We start from the raw sequence: 24,668 nt of genomic DNA on the forward strand, positions 1-24,668 counted from the left end.
TTTGCTAAATTCTGTGAGTCATCAATCGGAAAATAAAGCCACTGAGGTTCATTTCGGAGAAAGAAATACCTCGAGGATATTGTTTGTCATATGGTCTGTCAGCTTCAATGAGGTTGTAAGTCCAATGCTTGTTAACAAACTAGCCATATCTTTGGTCTTAATGTTATGTAAAAACCCTGGTGAGAAAAGGGTAAACAGCAGTATGTGACGTTATGTGAAACAGAATTATTATTGTCTTTAAATAGGCCAGGGGTACTCAAATACTATTTATTTTTTTATTTAACCTTTATTTAACCTTTATTTAACCTTTATTTAACTAGGCAAGTCTATTTGAGAAGGTCCGGTCAAACAAATGTCCTAGGAGGCAAAGGTCTGGATGGATAATGCCATTTATCGGCGTAGCAACAAACCCCCATCTCGCAACCCATGCGACACCAAACTGTTCACACCTCTCTTGTTGGCAGAGAGAGAACAAAAATCCCACAAATGCCACGGAGCAACGGGAGACGTTGGCCGTTTTGAAGCTCATTTCCTGCTAGTCGACACATTGTCCACGTCTTACGTGTGTTCATATGATCGTAGGAGCCGAATCCCGACCCCGAGCGCCATGCTCGCCATGCTCTACCAACTGAGCCACACAGAACCACATCCCAGAATCCCGTTATTTCCTTTTATTGATCCCTTTGACATGACATCAGCATCGTTACTTCCTGTAATTAAGCGAAACAGGTCACATAACTGGCCGGTGGGAATGAAAATACATGTCCCCTTCTTTTCACCGATGAAAATAAATACATGAAATGAGAACGGAACTTGCGCTTTAACTTGAAATGTGTGAAGTACGCCTTCCATTGGCTAGCAGTGACAGAGTGGGCACACTGTATGACCGTGACAACAAAGAGTTTCACAGACTTGGGTAAAAGATTTCTGAAAAATGCAAAGCAATGTTTACACTGCTCTGGAAGATTGCTAGTGCAGAGCCAAACGCTGTTCAGTTTGACCGGTTTGTTTACGGGGTACCTGTGTATAAAATACTGTACATATTGCTGCTGGTTCCCTGGCAACCGTTGTGCGATTGAACACTGCTTAGACAAAACCAGCGTACTGTACCTTTAAGAGATGCAAACCTGAGGGACAACAATTGTATGGTCATTTTGGGTTTACTTTACAGCTAGCTTTCCATTGGTCCCTCCCTCCTTCCAAACATAAGAACAACCATTTTGAACATAACATAAACCGGACAGCTTAAAAGGAAAGTAATCGCTTTGAAAGTCCAAGTGACTGACCACCTGGGGCCAGAAACAGTCCCAAATACTGTACAGTAGTACTCACTCAACACCTTGTAGCGTGAGGGGAGACAGTCAAGGCTTCCCCTTTCACAGCAAACTAACAAGCCTGCTGGCGTTCCTGTCTAAAGAAATGCGTCTCTCCGTCTCTGTCTGAAGGCAAGCGTTATGTACGTGTGTCTGTCTGTGCTGGATGAGGACACACGGAGAGACTAGCGGCTTTGTTGTCGTCTTCGTGCCAGTGTCAGACTCGTTATGTGTGTGTGTGTGTGTGTGTGTGTGCGCGCGCATATCTTTGGGCTCAGCAAATGATTCAGGAACAGTGCAGAAAATATTGTCTCCTCTCCTTATCAAATGAAATACAGATAGAAAATAAAAAACAAAATACCCTTATTCGGCATGCGAGGCCCGACACCGTCTGGTTGCAACAACCAATGAGTTGTGAATGAATTAAACTCAGGCTGAACTAGAAAAGAGTTGAACGAGTTGTAAAGGAGGGATTTGAATCAAAGCAGGGTGGAGAAGAATCAATACAGAGGAAGAAGGAGAGTCCTATCCTGAGTGGTTCCTGTCCTTTTGACCTTCTGTGGGTGACAGAGGGGGAGGAGAGGATAGAGGGATGGACTGATGTGGGGATGACAGTTATGAGGGGTGGGGTCGATGTCCTTACCCTGTAAACAGTCTATGGACAAGGTATGACAGCAATCCATGATTTGGTTTAATTCCAATGGCACTGTTTCTAAAGGCTAATGTTTTAGCATTTGTAGCATAAATTATTAGCATTTAGAAACAGTGCCAGTGAAACTAAACCAAATAATGGATTGCTGTCATACCTTGTCCATAGACTGTTTACAGGGTAAGGAAACCAACGTGTAATTTTGTAATTTGGATGAACTATCCCTTTAAGAGGGAGGATGAGGGGCGTTGGTTGGTGTTGTGGGGGCGGGTGTGCTGTGTGTGCGTACAGTATGTGAGTGTGTCAAAATGACACAGTTCTGTTTCAAGGTGTTGGTAAGTAGCTGTTTCCCTCGAGGTGGTTTTTCCCCATGAGGGTGTTGGGGGGGGCGTCAGGGTCATGTTTCAGGTCAAAGGTCGTAGGTCAGTTCTGCTCCAGGTCATCTGCAGTGGGTGTGTTGTAGCTCTGAAAGAGGGGCTGCATGAACAGCCCCAACGTCCCGGTGATGCACACAAACACAAATATCCACAGGAACAGCCGGTCTATCACCATGGCAACGTACTTCCAGTCCTCGATGACCTGTGGCAGGAAACAAAAAGAGCGGTCCACGATTTCAGATTTGGAAGACAACAGAAGCACAACAATATTGTGTCAAAACTATTGAAAGGGCTCCGAGTGAATAGACATACAAACTGTCAGAGATACAACGTGATGTACTATATCCGCTGTAAATGTCACCTCAGCTCATATCATCTCAAGGCTATTGCTCCTCACACACACACACACACGCACACACTCACCCCCTCATCGTTATCCTCGATCTTCATCTTCTCGGCGACGTAGCGCACCCCGTCCACTGCCTCCTCCACATCTGCGTGACACTTCACCGTCATCCTCTTCCTGAACTCTGTATTCTCTGACAGGTCACTGATCTTCCAGCCGTAGCGCTTGGCCGACTCCTCGTTCACATAGAAGGAGTCAGCGCTGCCCATCCCAGACCCCCCTGCCACCCCCATCCCCCCCGCGGCCACCGCCACCGCCCCGTCTCTCAGCTTCAGGTCGGAGTAGGAACGCCGCTGGTGCTTCTGGCGGAACCTCTCCCGGATGTTGGAGCTGCCCGGCCGACGCATGAACAGGAAGGAGGGGAGGCGGTGCAGGAAGAGGCGTTTAACCCAGCGGGGCATGGTGTGTGTGGAGGGCGTGCGGTGGTGCACGTTGAGCACACACACACTGGTGACGATGGAGAAGGTGACCAGCACCATGGCAAACATCAGATACTTCCCTATGAGAGGGACAGCCAGGGACGTAGGCGGAACGATCTTGGAGATCAGCAGCAGGAACACAGTGAGGGCCAGGAGGACCGAGATACAGAGAGTCATCTTCTCTCCACAGTCAGACGGCAGGTAGAACACCAGGATGGCCAGAGAGGTGATCAGCACACAGGGGATGATGAGGTTGATGGTGTAGAACAGTGGCTTGCGCTTGATGATGAAGTCATAGGTGATGTCCAGGTAGGTGATGTCAGAGGGGTCTTCGTTCTTGCGTCCCGGCAGAGACACGATGTCCCACTCGCCGCTGGGCTTGAAGTCGTCGCGGCTGGCGAAGTCGCTGAGCAGGATCAGGTCGATCTCCGTGTGGTCGTAGGTCCAGGACCGGAATTTGAGCGTGCAGTTCTGCTGGTCGAAGGGGAAGTCGCGGACCTCGATCTTGCAGGCCGACTTGTAGATGGCGGGGGGCAGCCAGTACACCTCTCCATTGTTGGAGACCAACGCGTTGGAGTAGAATGACACCTCGTAGTTCCCATCCGCACTGAGGTGAAGACAAGACAGAAAGGAGTCAGAAGCAGCACATGTACACAGACACATATTAGAAGGATACTTTTTTTTTTTTAAATACACTTAACTTGCACTTGACCCCCCCACCTCCCCTCCTAGCTCTGACTCTACTGACAACTACGTTATTGAGGAAAAATGTACTTTCTATGCGGTTGTCCCACCTAGCTATCTTAAGATGAACGCACCAACCATAAGTCGCTCTGGATACGAGCGTCTGCTAAATTACTAAAGTGTCAATGTGAAATGAGACCTGGTAGTTCCTATCAGCGTTTACAAGACAGGAGAGCACGGGGAGAGAGAGAGGAGAGGGGTCAGAGACACCGCACAGATACATGCGTAGAAGTCGTCTGTTCAACACACACGATGAAACACACGTGAACAGTACCCACTATAACACAGACCACTCAAAAAGACAAAGGAACACAAAGTTGAGAGACAACGGGGGGGAGGGTGGATGCCAGCGTTAGATTAAGACACACACAGGAAGAGAGAGAGAGAGATGTTAAGTGGTGTTGTCGACTGGGCATTTGGGTTGTTGTGCTTGGGGACAAGGGACACAGGCGGGGACAGGGGGGGGGCACTGCGTCAGACAGGCCTGAATCTGCGGAGGTTTTGATTTTAGATTCTCACCAGGCTGCAGGTGTTGCATTATACATTAAAGTGTTGTCAATTATAGAGCAGGTCAGGAGGAATCCAGCCATCACACTGCTCTGCTCCTAACAACACACACACACACAAACCAAATACTCCTCTATAGTCTCCTCGTGTTCTAAATATACAGCTGCTTAAAAGTCTCTATATAGCTCTATATACAAACAACTATAGCTCTATACCAAAACAACAACAGCTCTCTACTCAAACAACTATAGCTGTATACACAAACAACTGTAGCTCTATACCAAAACAACTATAGCTCTATACCAAAACAACTATAGCTCTATACACAAACAACTATAGCTCTATACCCAAACAACTATAGCTCTATACCAAAACAACTATAGCTCTATAAACACACAACTATAGCTGTATACACAAACAACTATAGCTCTATACCAAAACAACTATAGCTCTATAAACACACAACTATAGCTGTATACACAAACAACTGTAGCTCTATACCAAAACAACTATAGCTCTATAAACACACAACTATAGCTGTATACACAAACAACTGTAGCTCTATACCAAAACAACTATAGCTCTATAAACACACAACTATAGCTGTATATACAAACAACTATAGCTCTATACCAAAACAACTATAGCTCTATAAACACACAACTATAGCTGTATATACAAACAACTATAGCGCTATACCCAAACAACTATAGCTGTATACACAAACAACTGTAGCTCTATACCAAAACAACTATAGCTCTATAAACACACAACTATAGCTGTATATACAAACAACTATAGCTCTATACCAAAACAACTATAGCTCTCTACTCAAATAACTGTAGCTCTATACCAAAACAACTATAGCTCTCTACTCAAACAACTATAGCTGTATACACAAACAACTGTAGCTCTATACCAAAACAACTATAGCTCTATAAACACACAACTATAGCTGTATACACAAACAACTGTAGCTCTATACCAAAACAACTATAGCTCTATAAACACACAACTATAGCTGTATATACAAACAACTATAGCTCTATACCCAAACAACTATAGCTCTATAAACACACAACTATAGCTGTATACACAAACAACTGTAGCTCTATACCAAAACAACTATAGCTCTCTACTCAAACAACTATAGCTGTATACACAAACAACTGTAGCTCTATACCAAAACAACCATAGCTCTATAAACACACAACTATAGCTGTATACACAAACAACTATAGCGCTATACCCAAACAACTACAGCTCTCTACTCAAATAACTATAGCTCTATACCAAAACAACTATAGCTCTATACCAAAACAACTATAGCTCTATACCAAAACAACAACAGCTCTCTACTCAAACAACTATAGCTCTATACACAAACAACTATAGCTCTATACACAAACAACTATAGCTCTATACACAAACAACTATAGCTCTACACCGAAACAACTATAGCTCTACACCGAAACAACTATAGCTCTACACCGAAACAACTATAGCTCTACACCGAAACAACTATAGCTCTATACACAAACAACTATAGCTCTTTACCCAAACAACTAACAACTATTTAGCCAGCGCTGTACCAACTTGCATACCACTGCTGGTTTGCTTCTGAAGCTAAGCAGGGTTGGTTCTGGTCAGTCCCTGGATGGGAGACCCGATGCTGCTGGAAGTGGTGTTGGAGGGCCAGTAGGAGGCACTCTTTCCTCTGGTCTAAAAAATGCCCCAGGGCAGTGATTGGGGACACTGCCCTATGTAGGGTGCTGTCTTCCTGATGGGATGTTAAATGGGTGTTCTGACTCTCTGAGGTCATTAAAAGATCCCATGGCACTTATCGTAAGAGTAGGGGTGTTAACCCTCATGTCCTGGCTAAATTCCCAATCTGGTCACTTACCTGGAAAAGTAACGGATATTTAAAAAAAATATAGCTCTATACCCAAACAACTATAGCTCTACTCACAAAGCTCTATATGAAAACAACTACAGCTCTATGCCCAAATAACAAGCTCTATAAACAAAGAGCTATAGCTCTATTCCCCAAAAAATAGCTAGATACATAAACAACTATAGCGCTCTATCCAAAAAACTACAGCTCTACACTCAAATAACTATAGCTCTGTACACAAACAACTATAGCTCTATACCCAAATAACAAGCTCTATTCCCAAAAAACAAATATAGCTCTTTACCTAAACAACTATAGATCTAGAAATATATACCTAAACAACTATAGAGCTACAAATATATATCGCTATACCTAAACAACTATAGATCTACAAATATACATCTCTATACCTAAACAACTATAGCTCTATACTAAAACAACTATCTCTACATCCAAACAACTATAGCTCGACACCCAAACAACTAGCTCTACACCCAGACAACTATAGCTCTATACCAAAACAACTATAGCTCGACACCCAAACAACTATAGCTCTATACCAAAACAACTACAGCTCTATACCAAAACAACTATAGCTCTAAACCAAAACAACTATAGCTCTATACCCAAACAACTACAGCTCTATACCCAAACAACTATCTCTATACCCAAATACAGTGCCTTGCGAAAGTATTCGGCCCCCTTGAACTTTGCGACCTTTTGCCACATTTCAGGCATCAAACATAAAGATATAAAACTGTATTTTTTTGTGAAGAATCAATAACAAGTGGGACACAATCATGAAGTGGAACAACATTTATTGGATATTTCAAACTTTTTTAACAAATCAAAAACTGAAAAATTGGGCGTGCAAAATTATTCAGCCCCCTTAAGTTAATACTTTGTAGCGCCACCTTTTGCTGCGATTACAGCTGTAAGTCGCTTGGGGTATGTCTCTATCAGTTTTCCACATCGAGAGACTGAAATGTTTTCCCATTCCTCCTTGCAAAACAGCTCGAGCTCAGTGAGGTTGGATGGAGAGCATTTGTGAACAGCAGTTTTCAGTTCTTTCCACAGATTCTCGATTGGATTCAGGTCTGGACTTTGACTTGGCCATTCTAACACCTGGATATGTTTATTTTTGAACCATTCCATTGTAGATTTTGCTTTATGTTTTGGATCATTGTCTTGTTGGAAGACAAATCTCCGTCCCAGTCTCAGGTCTTTTGCAGACTCCATCAGGTTTTCTTCCAGAATGGTCTTGTATTTGGCTCCATCCATCTTCCCATCAATTTTAACCATCTTCCCTGTCCCTGCTGAAGAAAAGCAGGCCCAAACCATGATGCTGCCACCACCATGTTTGACAGTGGGGATGGTGTGTTCAGGGTGATGAGCTGTGTTGCTTTTACGCCAAACATAACGTTTTGCATTGTTGCCAAAAAGTTCAATTTTGGTTTCATCTGACCAGAGCACCTTCTTCCACATGTTTGGTGTGTCTCCCAGGTGGCTTGTGGCAAACTTTAAACAACACTTTTTATGGATATCTTTAAGAAATGGCTTTCTTCTTGCCACTCTTCCATAAAGGCCAGAATTGTGCAATATACGACTGATTGTTGTCCTATGGACAGAGTCTCCCACCTCAGCTGTAGATCTCTGCAGTTCATCCAGAGCGATCATGGGCCTCTTGGCTGCATCTCTGATCAGTCTTCTCCTTGTATGAGCTGAAAGTTTAGAGGGACGGCCAGGTCTTGGTAGATTTGCAGTGGTCTGATACTCCTTCCATTTCAATATTATCGCTTGCACAGTGCTCCTTGGGATGTTTAAAGCTTGGGAAATCTTTTTGTATCCAAATCCGGCTTTAAACTTCTTCACAACAGTATCTCGGACCTGCCTGGTGTGTTCCTTGTTCTTCATGATGCTCTCTGCGCTTTTAACGGACCTCTGAGACTATCACAGTGCAGGTGCATTTATACGGAGACTTGATTACACACAGGTGGATTGTATTTATCATCATTAGTCATTTAGGTCAACATTGGATCATTCAGAGATCCTCACTGAACTTCTGGAGAGAGTTTGCTGCACTGAAAGTAAAGGGGCTGAATAATTTTGCACGCCCAATTTTTCAGTTTTTGATTTGTTAAAAAAGTTTGAAATATCCAATAAATGTCGTTCCACTTCATGATTGTGTCCCACTTGTTGTTGATTCTTCACAAAAAAATACAGTTTTATATCTTTATGTTTGAAGCCTGAAATGTGGCAAAAGGTTGCAAAGTTCAAGGGGGCCGAATACTTTCGCAAGGCACTGTAACTGTAGCTCTACACCCAAACAACTGTAGCTCTACACCCAAACAACTGTAGCTCTATACCCAAACAACTATAGCTCTATACCCAAATAACTATCGCTCTACACCCAAACAACTGTAGCTCTACTCCCAAACAACTATAGCTCTACACCCAAACAACTATAGCTCTACACCCAAACAACTATAGCTCTACACCCAAATAACTATAGCTCTACACCCAAACAACTGTAGCTCTATACCCAAATAACTATAGCTCTACACCTAAACAACTGTAGCTCTATTCCCAAACAACTGTAGCTCTACACCCAAACAACTGTAGCTCTACTCCCAAACAACTATAGCTCTACACCCAAACAACTGTAGCTCTACTCCCAAACAACTATAGCTCTACACCCAAACAACTGTAGCTCTACTCCCAAACAACTGTAGCTCTACACCCAAACCACCTGACCTGGCCCGTGATCACACTCATCACACAAGCATTTCATAATCCAAATCTCCTTTCTACAGATTTCACAGTGCACATCTGTCCCCTCTCTCTAAGCCCTCATATCTGTCTCCTGTTCCCGCCCTTCAAATTGTTATAGTAAGCACATCTTTACTTTAGCTGCTGCTATTACCACCTCCACCTTTCTCATGATGGGACTGTAAGCCCACACTTCAATCAAGGTGTTACCAAGCTTTTCCTTTCACTCATTATCCTGATGCCAAGTGACAAGTATGAGGAGATTATTCAGGGACGACATCACTTCAATGATTGCTAGATAGTTTGTGCCTGTATTTATATGTAGACTACGTGTGCCTTTTTCAAATGGATGTAGTTCTGTCCTTGAGCTGTCCTTGTCTATTAACGTTATGTATGTCACACCCTGATCTGTTTCACCTGTCTTTGTGCTTGTCTGCACCCCCCTCCAGGTGTCGACAATCTTCCCCATTATCCCCTGTGTATTTATACCTGTGTTCTCTGTTTGTCTGTTGCCAGTTCATTTTGTTTTGTGAAACCTACCAGCATTTGGTCCCCTGCTCCTGTCTGTTCTTGCTCCTGTTTTCTAGTCCTTCCCGGTTTTGACCGTCCTGCCTGCCCTGACCCTGCCTGCCGTTCTATACCTTGCCCCACCTCACTGGATTATTGACCCCTGCCTGCCCTGACCCTGAGACTGCCTGCCATTCTGGACCTTTTGCACACTCTCTGGATTACTGACCTCTGCCTGCCTTTGACCTGTCTTTTGCCTGTCCCTGTACTAGAAATAAATGTTTGTTTCTTCGACACTGTCTGCATTTGGGTCATACCTGAAACCTGATAGTACGAACTGGCCCTGACGGACCCAGCACACTCGGACCAGCTCCGCAACGCACTCTCCTCCCAAGGAGCCACCATTGGAAGGCACGGGGGGTTGCTTCGTGGTCTCATGGAAGGGTTCCAGACCTTGGCCAAACGATATGACCGAGCGTTTAACACATTGCTGGAGCAATTCCGTGGGTTGTCGGTTGTGATCTCCCAGCCTACCCCAGTGTCCCGAGAATCCCGCTTACCTCCTCCGGTACGCTACGCTGGGGATTACAGAACCTGCCAGGATTTTCTCTCCCAGTGCTCCCTCATTTTTGAGCTGCAGCCCTCTTCGTTCCCCTCGGACCACTCGAGGATAGCGTACATCATAATGCTGATGTCCGGGAGGGCACTCGCGTGGGCCACGGCAGTATGGGAGCAACAATCCACCATCTGCCTCAGTCTGGAGGAGTTTGTGGAGGAGGTTTGGAAGGTGTTTGATTTTCCATTGTCCGGGAGATAGGCTGCTCGCAAGCTGCTCCAGCTACGTCAAGACTCCCATAGTGTGGCAGACTACGCAGTGGATTTCCGCATGTTGGCAGCTGAGAGTGCTTGGAACCCAGAAGCGCTATTCTACATGTTCCTACGCAGAGTATCGGTGGAAGTAAATGACGAGCTTGCAGCCAGGGAACTACCGACATATCTCGACTCGCTCATCACCTTTACCGGATCGATGGGCGACTATGGGAACGAAGGAAAGAGAGGAGATTCGATTTCACTCGCTCATTCCACCTCACCTCCGAGGTATACCGGAAGTCCCTGACGGCTCCGTTGTCGAAAGTTTCACACTAAGAGCTGACTGTACTGAGCGACTACTGGTCATTTCGTCTCCACCTGTCCACTAAAAGACTAGGCTCACCGGTAGGAGCGAGTACTCTGGTGGGCCATACAGAGAACTTTTCCTCTCCCCTTACTTGCATCCCTTTTCATGCCATGTTGCTGTGTTGGAACCAGTAGAAATCTCTGGGGGGGATCTGATCTGTTTCACCTGTCTTTGTGCTTGTCTCTACCCCCCTCCAGGTGTCGCCCATCTTCCCCATTATCCCCTGTGTATTTATACCTGTGTTCTCTGTTTGTCTGTTGCAGTTAATTTTGTTTCGTGAAACCTACCAGCGTTAGGTCCCTCTCTCCTGTCTGTTCTTGCTCCTGTTTTCTAGTCCTTCCCGGTTTTGACCGTCCTGCCTGCCCTGACCCTGTCTGCCGTTCTATACCTTGCCTCTCCCCTTACTCGCATCCCTTTTCATGCCATGTTGCTGTGTTGGAACCAGTAGAAATCTCTTCAGGGACTCATCGACTCTGGGGCCGATGAGAGCTTTATGGATGCTACTCTGGCTTCCGAGCTGGATATCCCCACTCAGCCACTCTCCATTCCCATGGACATTAGAGCACTGGACGGGCGCTCTATAGGCCGGGTCACCCACAATACCATCCCTATCAACCTACGCCTGTCAGGGAACCACAGCGAGACGATCCAGTTCCTGCTCATTAAGTCTCCTCAGGTTCCTGTGGAATTGGCATTCTCCTGGCTCCAGCAATACAATCCCCCCATTGACTGGTCTGCCGGTGCCATCATGGGCTGGAGCCCATTCTGCCACGCCCATTGCCTGAAGTCAGTGTAGCCTGCCCCGGGACTTCTTCCTGGGGGCTCGGAAGTTTCCCCGGACCAGGAGTATGTTTCCCCGGACCTCCACGAGATGTTCAGTAAGGCCCGGGTCACCGCCGCACTGACCATATGACTGTGGGATTGACCTTCTCCCAGGCACCACTCCGCCCCGGGGACAACTGTACTCTCTGTCGGGTCCGGAGACCAAGGCTATGGAGACCTACATTGAGGACTCCGCTGGCGAAGGGGTCTTCTTTATGGAGAAGAAGGACAAAACCCTGCGCCTGTGCATCAACTACCGAGGTCTGAACGACATTACAGTGAAGAACCGCTACCCGCTACCTCTCATCTCCTCACCCTCGAGCCACTCCAGGGGGCCACCGTGTGTTCTAAGCTGGACCTATGGAATGCCTACCACCTGGTGCGGATACGGGAAGGGGACGAGTGGAAGACTGCCTTCAACACGGCCAGCGTCCACAACGAGTATCTGGTCATGCCATTTGGCCTTACCAACGCCCCTGCTGTGTTCCAGGCTCGGGTTAATGATGTTCTCCATGACATGTTGAACCGGTTTGTCTTCATCTACCTTGATGACATCCTCATCTTCTCCTACTCCACCCAAGAACACGTGCTCCACGTCCGTCAGGTTCTCCAATTTCTCCTGGAGAACCAGCTTTTTGTAAAAGCAGAGAAGTGCGAATTCCATTGCTCCACCATCCCCTTTCTGGATCACATCATCGCTGCAGGGAGTGTACAGATGGATCCCGGGAAGATGAGAGCGGTGGGGGATTGGCCCCAGCCTACGTCCAGAGTGCAGCTGCAATGTTTCCTGGGCTTCTCCAACTTTTATTGCCGCCTTAACTGGAGCTACAGCACCCTGGCTTCCCCCCTGTCTGCACTCACCTCTCCCAAAGTTCCGTTCACATGGTCCCCAGCTGCTGACCGGGCATTTCGGGATCTCCGCTTCACCACTGCACCCATCTTGGTTTCTTCCTGACCCATCCCACCAGTTCGTGGTGGAGGCCGATGCTTCGGATGTCGGAGTGGCGGCTGTCCAGTCCCAGCGGTCTGCCCTGGACCTCAAGTTACATCCCTGTGCCTGCTTCTCCCCTCGCCTCAACACTACGGAGAGGAACTACAATGTGGGGAATCGTGAGCTTCTCACGGTAAAGGAGTGGGGAGTGGGGGCACTGGCTGGAGAGGGCGGAACATCCTTTCATTGTGTGGACCGACCACAAGAACCTGGAATATTGCACCGCCACGCGCCTCAATTCCAGGCAAGCTAGGTGGGCCCTAGTGTTCACCCAGTTCAACTTCTCCCTCTCATATTGGCTGGGAAACAAGCATTTCAAGCTGGATGCACTGTCACGCCGCTATAGCCCCACGGCTACTACCCCGGAACCTGAGACCATCCTTCCCACCTCGTGCCTGGCGACGGCACTCAGCTGGGGAATAGGGAAGTAGGTTCGTGAGGAACAGCTTTCTCAGCAGAACCGCAGGGAGGGCCCAGATAACCGGATGTTCGTTCCTGATGCGGTCCGCTCCTCAGTCCTCGAGTAGGCCCACTCCTCCAGGCTTGCCTGCCACCCATGCTCCCGTTGGACCCTGGCTTTTGTGCGACACCGCTTTTGGTGGCCAACCATGGTTCCTGATGTCTCAGCATTTGTTGCCACTTGCACGGTCTGTGCACAGAACAAGACTCTTCTGCAAGCTCCGGCTGGTCTCCTCCAACATCTGCCTGTCCCTCACCGTCCCTGGTCTCACATCTCCCTGGACGTTGTCACGTGTCTCCCCCCGTCTGATGGCAACACCGCCATCCTTACCATAGTGGATCGGTTTTCCAAAGCCGCCCACTTCATTCCTCTCCCCAAGTTACCCTCTGTCAAAGAGACGGCCCAGCTCATGGTTCAGCATGTCGTCCGGATCCATGGACTGCCAGTGGACATGGTCTCTGACCGGGGTCCTCAGTTCTCATCCCGGATCTGGAAGGCGTTCTGCACACTCATTAGGTCGTCGGCCAGCCTGTCCTCCGGGTTCCACCCCCAGTCCATGGCCAGTCGGAGTGAGCCAACCAGAACCTAGAAACTACTCTGCGCTACCTGGTCTCCACCAAACCCAACCACCCGGAGCCAGTAGCTTGTGTGGGTCGAATACGCCCGCAACACTGTTCCGACCCTCCTCAAGACCACCTCCAGGTATCGACGACAAGCAGACTGCCATCCCAACTTCCGTGTGTCCAGAGTTAAACCCATGTCTCACAGCCCTTTGTCTCCTGTTTCTAGGTCATACCCGAAACCTGATAGTATTATGTCATGTTTTGTGTGGACCCCCGGAAGAGTAGCTCCTGCTTTCCCAACAGCTAATGGGGATCCTAATAAAATACCAAAAAACAACACTTGTATTGAGCAATTATATAGTTTGAGATGACTATAAACACACCCATAGTGTCTGAGCTATCAATATGGATCATATTCACATAGCACACAGCTCACTCACTTGTTGTAGAGGACGATGTCAGGCAGCCAGATGTGTTGAGACGGGAGGCGAACCTTCTTAATGCCCTCATACTCTTCTGGGTCCCACACCAACCTGTAGTCATTCCATACCTGAGTCAGCCAGCAGTTGGTGGTCATGATCTGTTCTCTTTCATTCTGTAACAGACACACAGACATGGAGAGAAAAGCATGAGAGAGAATGAGAGAGTGTGTGTGTGTGTGTGTGTGTGTGTGTGTGTGTGTGTGTGTGTGTGTGTGTGTGTGCTCACCACATTAATGAGCTGGGCTAGGGACACCTGTATATGGATGGTGACCTGTTGGCTCTTGTTGACAGCAGGTCTGATCAGTTTGTTGTAGCGCTCTGGAGACAGCAGGTGGGTCACCAGTCGCTCCTCTATCTCCGCACCCAAGGCAGCTACACACACACACAGAGAGAGGGAGAGAGAGATAAAACGATGTAACAACTGGCAGATAAGGCGTGCAAAAATTAAAATGAACCTTTATTAAGACAACATACCATGTTGTTGCCCCACACCCACATTTGATGCTCAGTGATTCAAGTGTCCCAGTCTGTGTCTGCCGGGTGAACTTTCCAAGTGGACTCTAAGCCAAATACATAGAGAGCAGCACCCCAAAACACCATTGACAGTATATATCCCTACTGGCCTAATGTCATCATCACTGGTTTGTGTACAACTCATCAGATCCCCATTATAGTACATCATCATATTGAACTAATGACCTCTCTATAAATTCATACTGAAGACTTATTACTGTTTCATTTTGCCCTATAAAACAAACCCTGCTAGTTCATATTCATACTCATAGTACATATTTAAACTGAGTGGACAAAACACTAGGAACACCTGCTCTTTCTATGACATAGACTGACCAGGTGAATCCAGAAAAAGTTATGATCCCTTATTGATCAGTGTAGATGAAGGGGAGGAGCATTTCTAAGCCTTGAGACAATTGAGACATGGACTGTGTATATTGAACTTTAAAAACTCTTATATAGTTCACTCTACAACTACCCTTCTACTTGATATTTGTACTACACTGAACTAAAATATAAACGCAACATGTAAAGTGTTGGTCCCATGTTTCATGTGCTGAAATAAAATATTCCAGAAATGTTCCATTCGCACAAAAAGCTTGTTTCTCTCAAATGTTGCCCACAAATTTGTTTACTTCCCTGTTAGTGAGCAGCATGATCATTACACAGGTGCACCTTGTGCTGGGGACAATAAAAGGCCACTCTAAAATGTGAAGTTTTGTCACACAACACAATACCAAACATGTCTCAAGTTTTGAAGGAGCATGCAATTAGAATGCTGACTGCAGGAATATCCAGCAGAGCTGTTGCCAGAGAATTGAATGTAACTTCTCTACCAAGAGCCGTCTCCAACGTAATTTTGAGAATTTGGCAGTACGTCCAACCGACCTCACAACCGCAGACCATGTGTAACCACGCCAGCCCAGGACCTCCACATCCGGCTTCTTCACCTGCGTGATAGTCTGAGACCAGCCACCAGGACAGATTATGAAACTGAGGAGTGTGTAATAAAGCCCTTTTGTACGGCCTCCCGGGTGGTGCAGTTGTCTACGGCACTGCATCGCAGTGCTAGCTGTGCCACCAGAGATTCTGGGTTCGAGCCCAGGCTCTGTCGCAGCTGCCGCGACTGGGAGGCCCATGGGGCGGCGCACAATTGGCCCAGCGGTGTCCGGGTTAGGGAAGGTTTGGCCGGCAGGGATATCCTTGTCTCATTGTGCACTAGCGACTCCTGTGGCGGACCGGGCGCAGTGCACACTGACACGGTCGCCAGGTGTACAGTGTTTCCTCCGACACATTGGTGCGTCTGGCTTCTGGGTTGGATGGGCATTGTGTCAAGAAGTAGTGCGGCTTGGTTGGGTTGTGTTTCGGAGGACGCATGGCTCTTCACCTTCACCTCTCCCGAGTTCGTACGGGAGTTGCAGCGATGAGACAAGACCGTAACTACTACCACGAAATTAGGCAAAAAAATACAAAATAAAGCCCTTAAAATAATTCTGATTGGCAGGGCCTAGCTCCCCAGTGGGTGGGCCTATGTCCTCCCAGGCCCACCCATGGCTGAACCCCTGCCCAGTCATGTGAAATCCATAGATTATGGCCTAATGAATTTATTTCAATGAACTGATTTCCTTATATGAACTGTAATTCGTTGAAATAGTAAAATCGTTGAAATAGTTGCATGTTGCGTTTATATTTTTGTTCATATCACCAAGTCCATATTCATAATGCCCTGGTATCATCCTCACTGTGCATATCTTTACATAACACAGCCTAACAGAGTCTAAGCCTTCCACAGAGGACTGTCATTTAGCAGTGAGCCAGTGAGCCACAACATTAGACGATGCAGTCCACAGCTGACTCACAGGGTTTCATGGGCTTCTGAACTAACTGCCTCTTGATTAGCATAATTGGATGCTTGATTAGTGGACACACACACACAAACGCACCCTCGTACACAAAAACACACAAACACACATCAGACACGCACACATATACACACGCAGTGTTTAGTGAAGTGAGATTTCAATCTTGCACAGAGCGAAGATCCTTCTAATTTGGACTGCAGGGTCGTGGGATGTTCTCATCGCCTGTTGCCGCTGCAATGAGTATGCAATATGCAACATCCCTCCAGAGTTGTGTGTGTACATTATATAGTCTCTGATCTGACAAACATTTGTGACGTGACTGTGTCTTTACTGACGGTCCGATACACCCACCTACACACACACACACACACACACACACACACACACACACACACACCGTCTAAACCCCCACAGTCCAGTGGCTGCCGTATGATGGGGAGTTGAGGTTATGGTTTTCTCCAGTTGACTGGATTAGCCACATGGTTCACGTCAGCTCACTGTGTTCCACTCACCCGTTCCCCTCCATTAGGCTATTCTCACCCCTGTAATGCACTTCAAATGATGGCACCGTTTACATTTTTGTGATTTACAGTAGCAGACGCTCTTATCCAGAGTGACTTGCAGTTAGTGCATTCTTCTTAAGGTAGCTAGTTGAAACAGTCACTGATACACACAGGAGGCATCCTGAGAGGTGTTGACATGATGCTGATACACACAGGAGGCATCTGAGAGGTGTTGACATGATGCTGATACACACAGGAGGCATCTGAGAGGTGTTGACATGATGCTGATACACACAGGAGGCATCTGAGAGGTGTTGACATGATGCTGATACACACATGAGGCATCTGAGAAGTGTTGACATGATGCTGATTCGCACAGGAGGCATCTGAGAGGTGTTGACATGATGCTGATACGCACAGGAGGCATCTGAGAGGTGTTGACATGATGCTGATACACACAGGAGGCATCTGAGAGGTGTTGACATGATGCTGATACACACAGGAGGCATCAGAGAGGTGTTGACATGATGCTGATACACACAGGAGGCATCTGAGAGGTGTTGACATGATGCTGATACACACAGGAGGCATCTGAGAGGTGTTGACATGATGCTGATACACTCAGGAGGCATCTGAGTGGTGTTGACATGATGCTGAAACACACAGGAGGCATCTGAGAGGTGTTGACATGATGCTGATACACACAGGAGGCATCTGAGAGGTGTTGACATGATGCTGATACACACAGGAGGCATCTGAGAGGTGTTGACATGATGCTGATACACTCAGGAGGCATCTGAGAGGTGTTGACATGATGCTGATACACACAGGAGGCATCTGAGAGGTGTTGACATGATGCTGATACGCACAGGAGGCATCTGAGAGGTGTTGACATGATGCTGATACGCACAGGAGGCATCTGAGAGGTGTTGACATGATGCTGATACACACAGGAGGCATCCTGAGAGGTGTTGACATGATGCTGATACACACAGGAGGCATCTGAGAGGTGTTGACATGATGCTGATACACACAGGAGGCATCTGAGAGGTGTTGACATGATGCTGATACACACAGGAGGCATCTGAGAGGTGTTGACATGATGCTGATACACACAGGAGGCATCCGGAGAGAGGTGTGGTACTGTCGATGAACAATCAGCCAGGATTAGACAAACAGACAGAGAAAGAGAGAGAGAGAGATCTATATAGAGAGGGAGGGAGAGAGAGAGAGAGAGAGCAGTGAGCGTTGAGGGGAATAGAGCTCAGTACAACATAGAGTTGAGATTTGGAGACACAGAGACATGGAAACAATGAGCAGATTAGGATAGTCATTTGATTGGATTATGTTGCCTTCGTTTACAGTCTCTTTCCAGGAACACCATTTGATTCCTAAGATTCAGTGAATCAGGATGAAAACCTGTTAACCTTTTCTCCGTTCAGAGAAGTGAGCGGTGGGCAGTATCATCCATACTGCAGACCTCCAGGCAGTGAAGTAGGTTGTCAGGGACCTCAGATGACCTACTGATGAACACTCCCCCACTGAGACCAGCAAACTGGCACCCGATTTCCTACACTCTTTAGCTGTCCCCATTAGGAGAACCCTTTTTTGTTCCAGTTAGAACTCTTTTGGGTTCCATGTAGAACCCCCTGTGGGGAGGAAACCAAAAGGGTAATACCTGGAACCAAAAGGGTTCTACCTTTATTCAAAAACGGCTGTTCAAAGGGTTCTCCTATGGGGACAGCCGAAGAACCCTCATTGGATAGTGTATATAGTGCACTACTGTTGACCAGGGCCTTTAGGGCTCTATAGGTTGAGATGCAGCCCAGACCACATATAAAATACTTCAGACTCTTATACATACACACAGGTCTTTACTTTAAACCTAAACAGGACACACAGGTCTTTACTTTAAACCTAAACAGGACACACAGGTCTTTACTTTAAACCTAAACAGGACACACAGGTCTTTACTTTAAACCTAAACAGGACACACAGGTCTTTACTTTAAACCTAAACAGGACACACAGGTCTTTACTTTAAACCTAAACAGGAAACACAGGTCTTCACTTTAAACCTAAACAGGACACACGGCTCTCTACATCTAAACAGGACACACAGCTGTCTACATCTAAACAGGACACACAGCTCTCTAACCGCAATGATTCTTATAATCCTCCTTCTCCTCTTCCTCCACCTCCTCTTCCTCCTCCTCCTCCCCCTCCTCTTCCTCCACCCCCTCTTCTTTCTCCTCCTCCTCCTCCCCCTCCCCCTCCTCCTCCTCCCCCTCCTCCTTTTCCTCCTCCTTCACCTTGCTGCACTCTAACTGCTTCAATAATTCATCTGTACTCAAATATAAACAGCATCATCTCACATGCAGAAAGCCTGAAACTCAAATCTTTTACTATGACTCTTTTATTTCCTACCGGCCAAAACAACAACAGTCTCTTCCGCAACGCACAAACATACAAACACACCTTGGTTATACTTCAGACAAATTATCAAAATGATCCCAAATAATCTGTTTCTTCATGGGCAGAAGAAGTATCCAGTGTGTAAATGATTTAATGACCCATGGTGGTGATATTGCCTTGTCAGGGTCAAACACTTCAGCCTTCCCTTCCACTGTGTCTGCCTCTACCCTGCACCTACATCTACCAGAAATCAGCTATACAGTATATTCAGTATGAGACTGGTTATGATGTATAAAATACTATATCTGTAGCTGCCTATGGTGGCCTGTTTCGGTTAACCTTGTGTTTTGGCTGCTCTGACTGTGAATCTTGTAATGGTGGTAATTGTGCTGACTGTGATCATTGTTGTAACTGTGCAGGCCGTGTTTGAACTCTTGTTGTTGCTGGTGGTGTGTGTGTGTGTGTGTGTGTGTGTGTGTGTGTGTGTGTGTGTGTGTGTGTGTGTGTGTGTGTGTGTGTGTGTGTGTGTGTGTGTGTGTGTGTGTGTGTGTGTGTGTGTGTGTGTGTGTGTGTGTGTGTGTGTGTGTGTGTGTGTGTGTGTGTATGCTCTGCTCCCAGTCTCAGGGGCACTTGTGTTCCAGCTGACAGGCAACATTACACTCCCACGCTGCGAATAACTACACCCTCACGGAACACCCTGCCGCACTTCTTCACATCAGCCCTCCTCCAGCCTGCTCTCCTCCCCCAACTCCCCTCCTCTCTTCCATTTCCCTCAGGCACGTGCACAGACACAAGTCTTTGTGACGTCGTCAAGTTTGCCACAACCCGCCCAGTCTTGTCCGTTGGTCTGCCCTGTACAGAGATTGCATGCGCCCGGTTGTGCCTTTTCCCCAGTATGCCCTGTACAGAGATTGCGCGAGCCCAGTTTCCAAACATGCATGGCTTAAGTTGCGTTCACTGGTCCAGTGTGTGTAGCAGGCTACCTAGTTCAAATATCAACAGTATTGCCACAGCAGAATAACACTTGATTTCCATCATCAATATTGGGTCTGCTTGGCTGATACGCGCATCAGAGAGAGATGCAGAGTGACATAGAGAGGAGAGGTTGCATCTGCGACCCTCCGACCCAGCTACATCCCTTCCTGTCGGGGGTTTCACATGTGTGTCAGGGCAGCAGAAACACAGCTAGTCTAGACTCTAGCTAACCGCAGGCTATCAGCCAACCAGGCTGAATATATATGATGATGTAAATCAAGTGTTATCAAGTGTTGATCAAATGGTATGCTGCTGTGGCAGTACTGTTATGTTTAAACTACGACATGATCCACACAAGCCACTATCCAGACGTATACCAGTTAAAAGATGATTCATATTATATGGTTTAAAAGCATTTAAAACAAGTCACAATCGGTAAAAAATAAATGGGGGGTGCTGAGCCCTTTTTTCATTTTGAGCACCTGTCCCCTGAATGGTCTGTGCACGGCCCTGTTTTTCCTCCTCCCATCTCCTCTCTTCCCTTGCTCTCCTCTCTCCTCCCATCTCCTCTCTTCCCTTGCTCTCCTCTCTCCTCCCCCTCCTCTCTTCCCTCGCTCTCCTCTCTCCTCCCCCTCCTCTCTTCCCTTGCTCTCCTCTCTCCTCCCCCTCCTCTCTTCCCTTGCTCCTCTCTCCTCCCCCTCCTCTCTTCCCTTGCTCTCCTCTCTCCTCCCCCTCCTCTCTTCCCTTGCTCTCCTCTTTCCTCCCCCTCCTCTCTTCCCTTGCTCCTCTCTCCTCCCCCTCCTCTCTTCCCTTGCTCTCCTCTCCCCCCCCTCTCTTCCCTTGCTCCTCTCTCCTCTCTCCTCCCATCTCCTCTCTTCCCTTGCTCTCCTCTCTCCTCCCCCCTCTCTTCCCTTGCTCTCCTCTTTCCTCCCCCTCCTCTCTTCCCTTGCTCTTCCTCTCCTCTCTTTCTTTGTCCCCCTCTGCTCCGCTCTCCACTCTCGTTTCCAGCGACAGTAACAGGTTACAAGTGCAGGTCGAGCGGAACAAAGGCAGGTTAGGGAGAATGGTTTTCTTCTGTTCTCCTTTCCCTGTCTGTCATTCTCACATCAACTAATGTGGCCATGGGAAGGAGCGGGAGTAGAGCCTGGTTTCTAAAACCAACTGATGCAACTCCTGCTGCTGGCTCTCACAGAACGTCATCTACATAAGAGACCACTCTACTTCTCTCTCTCTTTCTCTTTCTTTTTCTCTCTTCCTCGCTCTCTCGTTCTCCGATTTCTCTCTCTCTCTCCCTCTATCATATGTTTTTCTGCTCTCTGAAAATGGTCACCTGATTAACCAGGGAAGTATTCTATTCTTTGGGGTGGGTGTGCATGCGTGCATTAAGCTAAAGACTGCTAGCGTGTGATTCCCTCTCCTGCACTCCTGGGCATTGAGAACCAGTGAACAAACAAGAGATCTAATCAGAGTTAGCTTTAGCACGCGTTAGCACACCGCACTATAGGCTACCACTACAGCATGCAGCTGCTACTGGGGGAGAGAGGGGTTAGAGGAGGAGGGAGGGAGAGAGAGAGAGAGAGAGAGAGAGATGGAGGTAGAGACAGACAGATGAAAAGAAAAGAGTATGTGAACGAGAGAGTTGCAGCCAGACAGAAAAATAGTGAGTAAAAGAGACTAATCTTTACAACCCTCCAAACTTTACAGGCACCCCCCTCCCCCTCCAAAAAAAGAGAGAGAGAGAGTGCAAAACAGTGAGCGCACGAAGCTAAACTCTACAGAGGCGGTTGCCAGATTGAGTGGTTTCCAGACAGAGTGAGACAAGAGGTGACAGTGACACAGTCACGCTATGTTGTCTCCCGAGACAGCTCTCGGAGAACAGGCTGAGCATCCAGTCTGCATGTGTTCACTACATGTCCTCAGGAGGAAGATAAGGGAAGTTGAGAAAACATTCACAGGGTGACCACTCATTAGGCCTATCTGAGAATCCAAGTATCTAATTATGGGAGACTTGTGCTTTTGGAGTGAAACAGTATTTTCCAACAGCCCCAGTGTTCACCACCAGCTTAGAGTAGACTGAGTTGAATAGCATGACTAAACTGAAACGTAGGCCTATCCTAATTCAGCACCTTGGACAGCGTCTGTAAAAGTGGCCCTTATTCAGCACCTTGGACAGCGTCCTTAAAAGAGCCCGTATTCAGCACCTTGGATAGCGTTGGTAAAAGGGGCAGAAATTCAGCACCATGGGACTGCATTAGCATACTATTAAAGATGTGACGCACCGACATATCTACAATGTAGAGGTAAATCAAAGGAACGTATTTTAATTCCTCTTTGGGTTTGAGTAAAACGTATATATTCCAAATCAAGGGTGGAAAGGCACCTTGATGTCCTAATCATCATCAGCAGTGAACCATTAAGCACAATTAGCCATTATGAAATCATAAAAGCCTAATCAAGCAGGTTTATTTGGCATTGTGTGTGTTCAATTAGACACATAATTTAAATGGCTGTCATAAAATACCTATATTGTCAAAATATTTCAAAGAAGTGTTATGATGAGTCAGTTTGATCATTTCTACAATTCGGCCAAAATATTTAAACCTTAGGCCTGTTAGCTTCAAGCCTAATAAAGATGAATACTGTGTGTGAAATTCGGAGACCTCTCTCTGGGCCTGTGTGTGTATGTCACACATTGCTGCGCAGTGCATAACAGCCAGCGTGTATGTTGTGTAAAAAGCGAGCACGTTAGTTAACGGAGCCGTTAAAAGCACGTGTCTAAACACAATCTGACGCACCGAATACCTGCAATACGTCCCCCCACTGGTCTGTCCGTTGAAAATATATAATGTTATCAAAGCAGGGAAATAATTGTAACATCATCATAATTTACAACAGTAGGCTAGCCTCTCATATAAACAACTATTAACATAACACCCGTTACGCATAGCCTAGGTGCTATCCAGACAGGAATTCGAATATTTGTCTTTGACTTTTTTATGTCTTGATATTCAAACCAAATTATGAATAATTAGAATCGTTAAAAATAGGCTGCCCCCATCCTGTAAGGACCATGGATATGCAGGATGTGTCGCGGCCGAATCACAATATGAAGAGGCATGGTAAGCTATAGTTATGGTCCAGTCTAAGTATACCCAGGGTACCCCGGGGGTCCCGGTCCCGCACAGGGCCGAATAGATTTGGAGAGATTACTCACTTGCCAAGGTGAGAACCAGGAGAGCGAGCGCTGCTGTCACCGGGTCTGCCATCGCCTCTCGCTCCCTCCACTGCGACCGACAACCCGAAAACTTGGAGATGTACGAGTTGTCTGTTTCCCCCCTTTTCGCCCTCAGTGTGAAAATGAAAAATAATACCAGAGACAGCACACACCAGCGCGCGGTAAGATGGTGACTTAAAGTGTCATTATAAGTCGTTGGTATCCGACGATGTCCGTTGGTTTGATAAAGGGAGAGGCTTCAAATCTCGTTACGAGGCGAGGAGAAGATTGTTCACTCTTCCCAGATGCGGAGGCTTGTTTCTGTCACAACGCGTCTGAGTGGGGCTATGCGTCCGACCCCACCAGGAACTGTGAGCGCACAGCAAACCGGGGGCGCAGAAAATGTTTCCCTAGTTTGACTTGAGTATTGAAACGTTATTTTCCCTGAAATATGGCGGCTATGGAGATGAATGACCAGTTACTGGAGATAGGGTAGTCCTGTAGATGAATGCTTAAAGGGGTCGTCCTCACTTTGCCCTGCCCGCCTGGTGCGCTCTCCGTCGGGCGGCGATAGGTTCCGGTCTCCATATATCGCTCAGTTTTGATCTACACGGAGACATTTGTGACAACAAACATGAAGCAATTACAGTAGAGATCCCCGAGGCGGTCGTTCGGGAAAGCCTTTCAGACATAGGCTGCATTTACTTATTTTAATTGAAGGGGGATTAATCGTTGGAAAAACAAATGTTGGTTTAAATTAAACCCCTTCTCCATGGGGCGCCACTCCAATAACACAAAATACGGCTTTTAATCTGACAAATAAAATAACAACTTTTTCTTTTCAGGCTTCCAAGCAGTCATCACCATAACGCATGATCATGACAGAGACAAAAGGTTGCCCCTAAAGATTTAAATAGAGCGAGATTGATAGCCCATGCAGAATGACTATGTGGGCACCATGATGCCCGATATCAACGTTATCTGCATTAAACATATTAGACCCGGCGAATGAGTGCGTCAATGGGCAGGGCTTTGGCTTTGCGGAAGAATCATCAACCCATCACAGAAATATCAGATACATTCATGAAGGGTTATCTAAATAAATAA

At 46.8% G+C, this 24,668-nt stretch overlaps 1 protein-coding gene across 1 annotated transcript; it reads right to left on the reverse strand.

Annotated features, from left to right (window-relative positions):
- Window positions 1-651: 651 nt before the first annotated feature.
- On the reverse strand, window positions 652-24,464 carry LOC110505023 (neuronal acetylcholine receptor subunit beta-2). The gene is made up of 5 exons (XM_021583958.3): window positions 23,562-24,464; window positions 14,307-14,452; window positions 14,039-14,193; window positions 2,763-3,771; window positions 652-2,541 (listed from the first exon to the last, which is right to left on the reverse strand). The coding sequence occupies exons 1-5, from the start codon at window positions 23,611-23,613 to the stop codon at window positions 2,386-2,388; spliced, it is 1,518 nt and encodes a 505-aa protein (XP_021439633.1). The 5' UTR covers window positions 23,614-24,464; the 3' UTR covers window positions 652-2,385.
- Between the last annotated feature and the right edge of the window lie 204 nt (window positions 24,465-24,668).

This window comes from Oncorhynchus mykiss, chromosome 25, assembly GCF_057628025.1.
Source record: "Oncorhynchus mykiss isolate SJ-2025 chromosome 25, ASM5762802v1, whole genome shotgun sequence".
NCBI classification, from domain to species: Eukaryota; Metazoa; Chordata; class Actinopteri; order Salmoniformes; family Salmonidae; genus Oncorhynchus; species Oncorhynchus mykiss.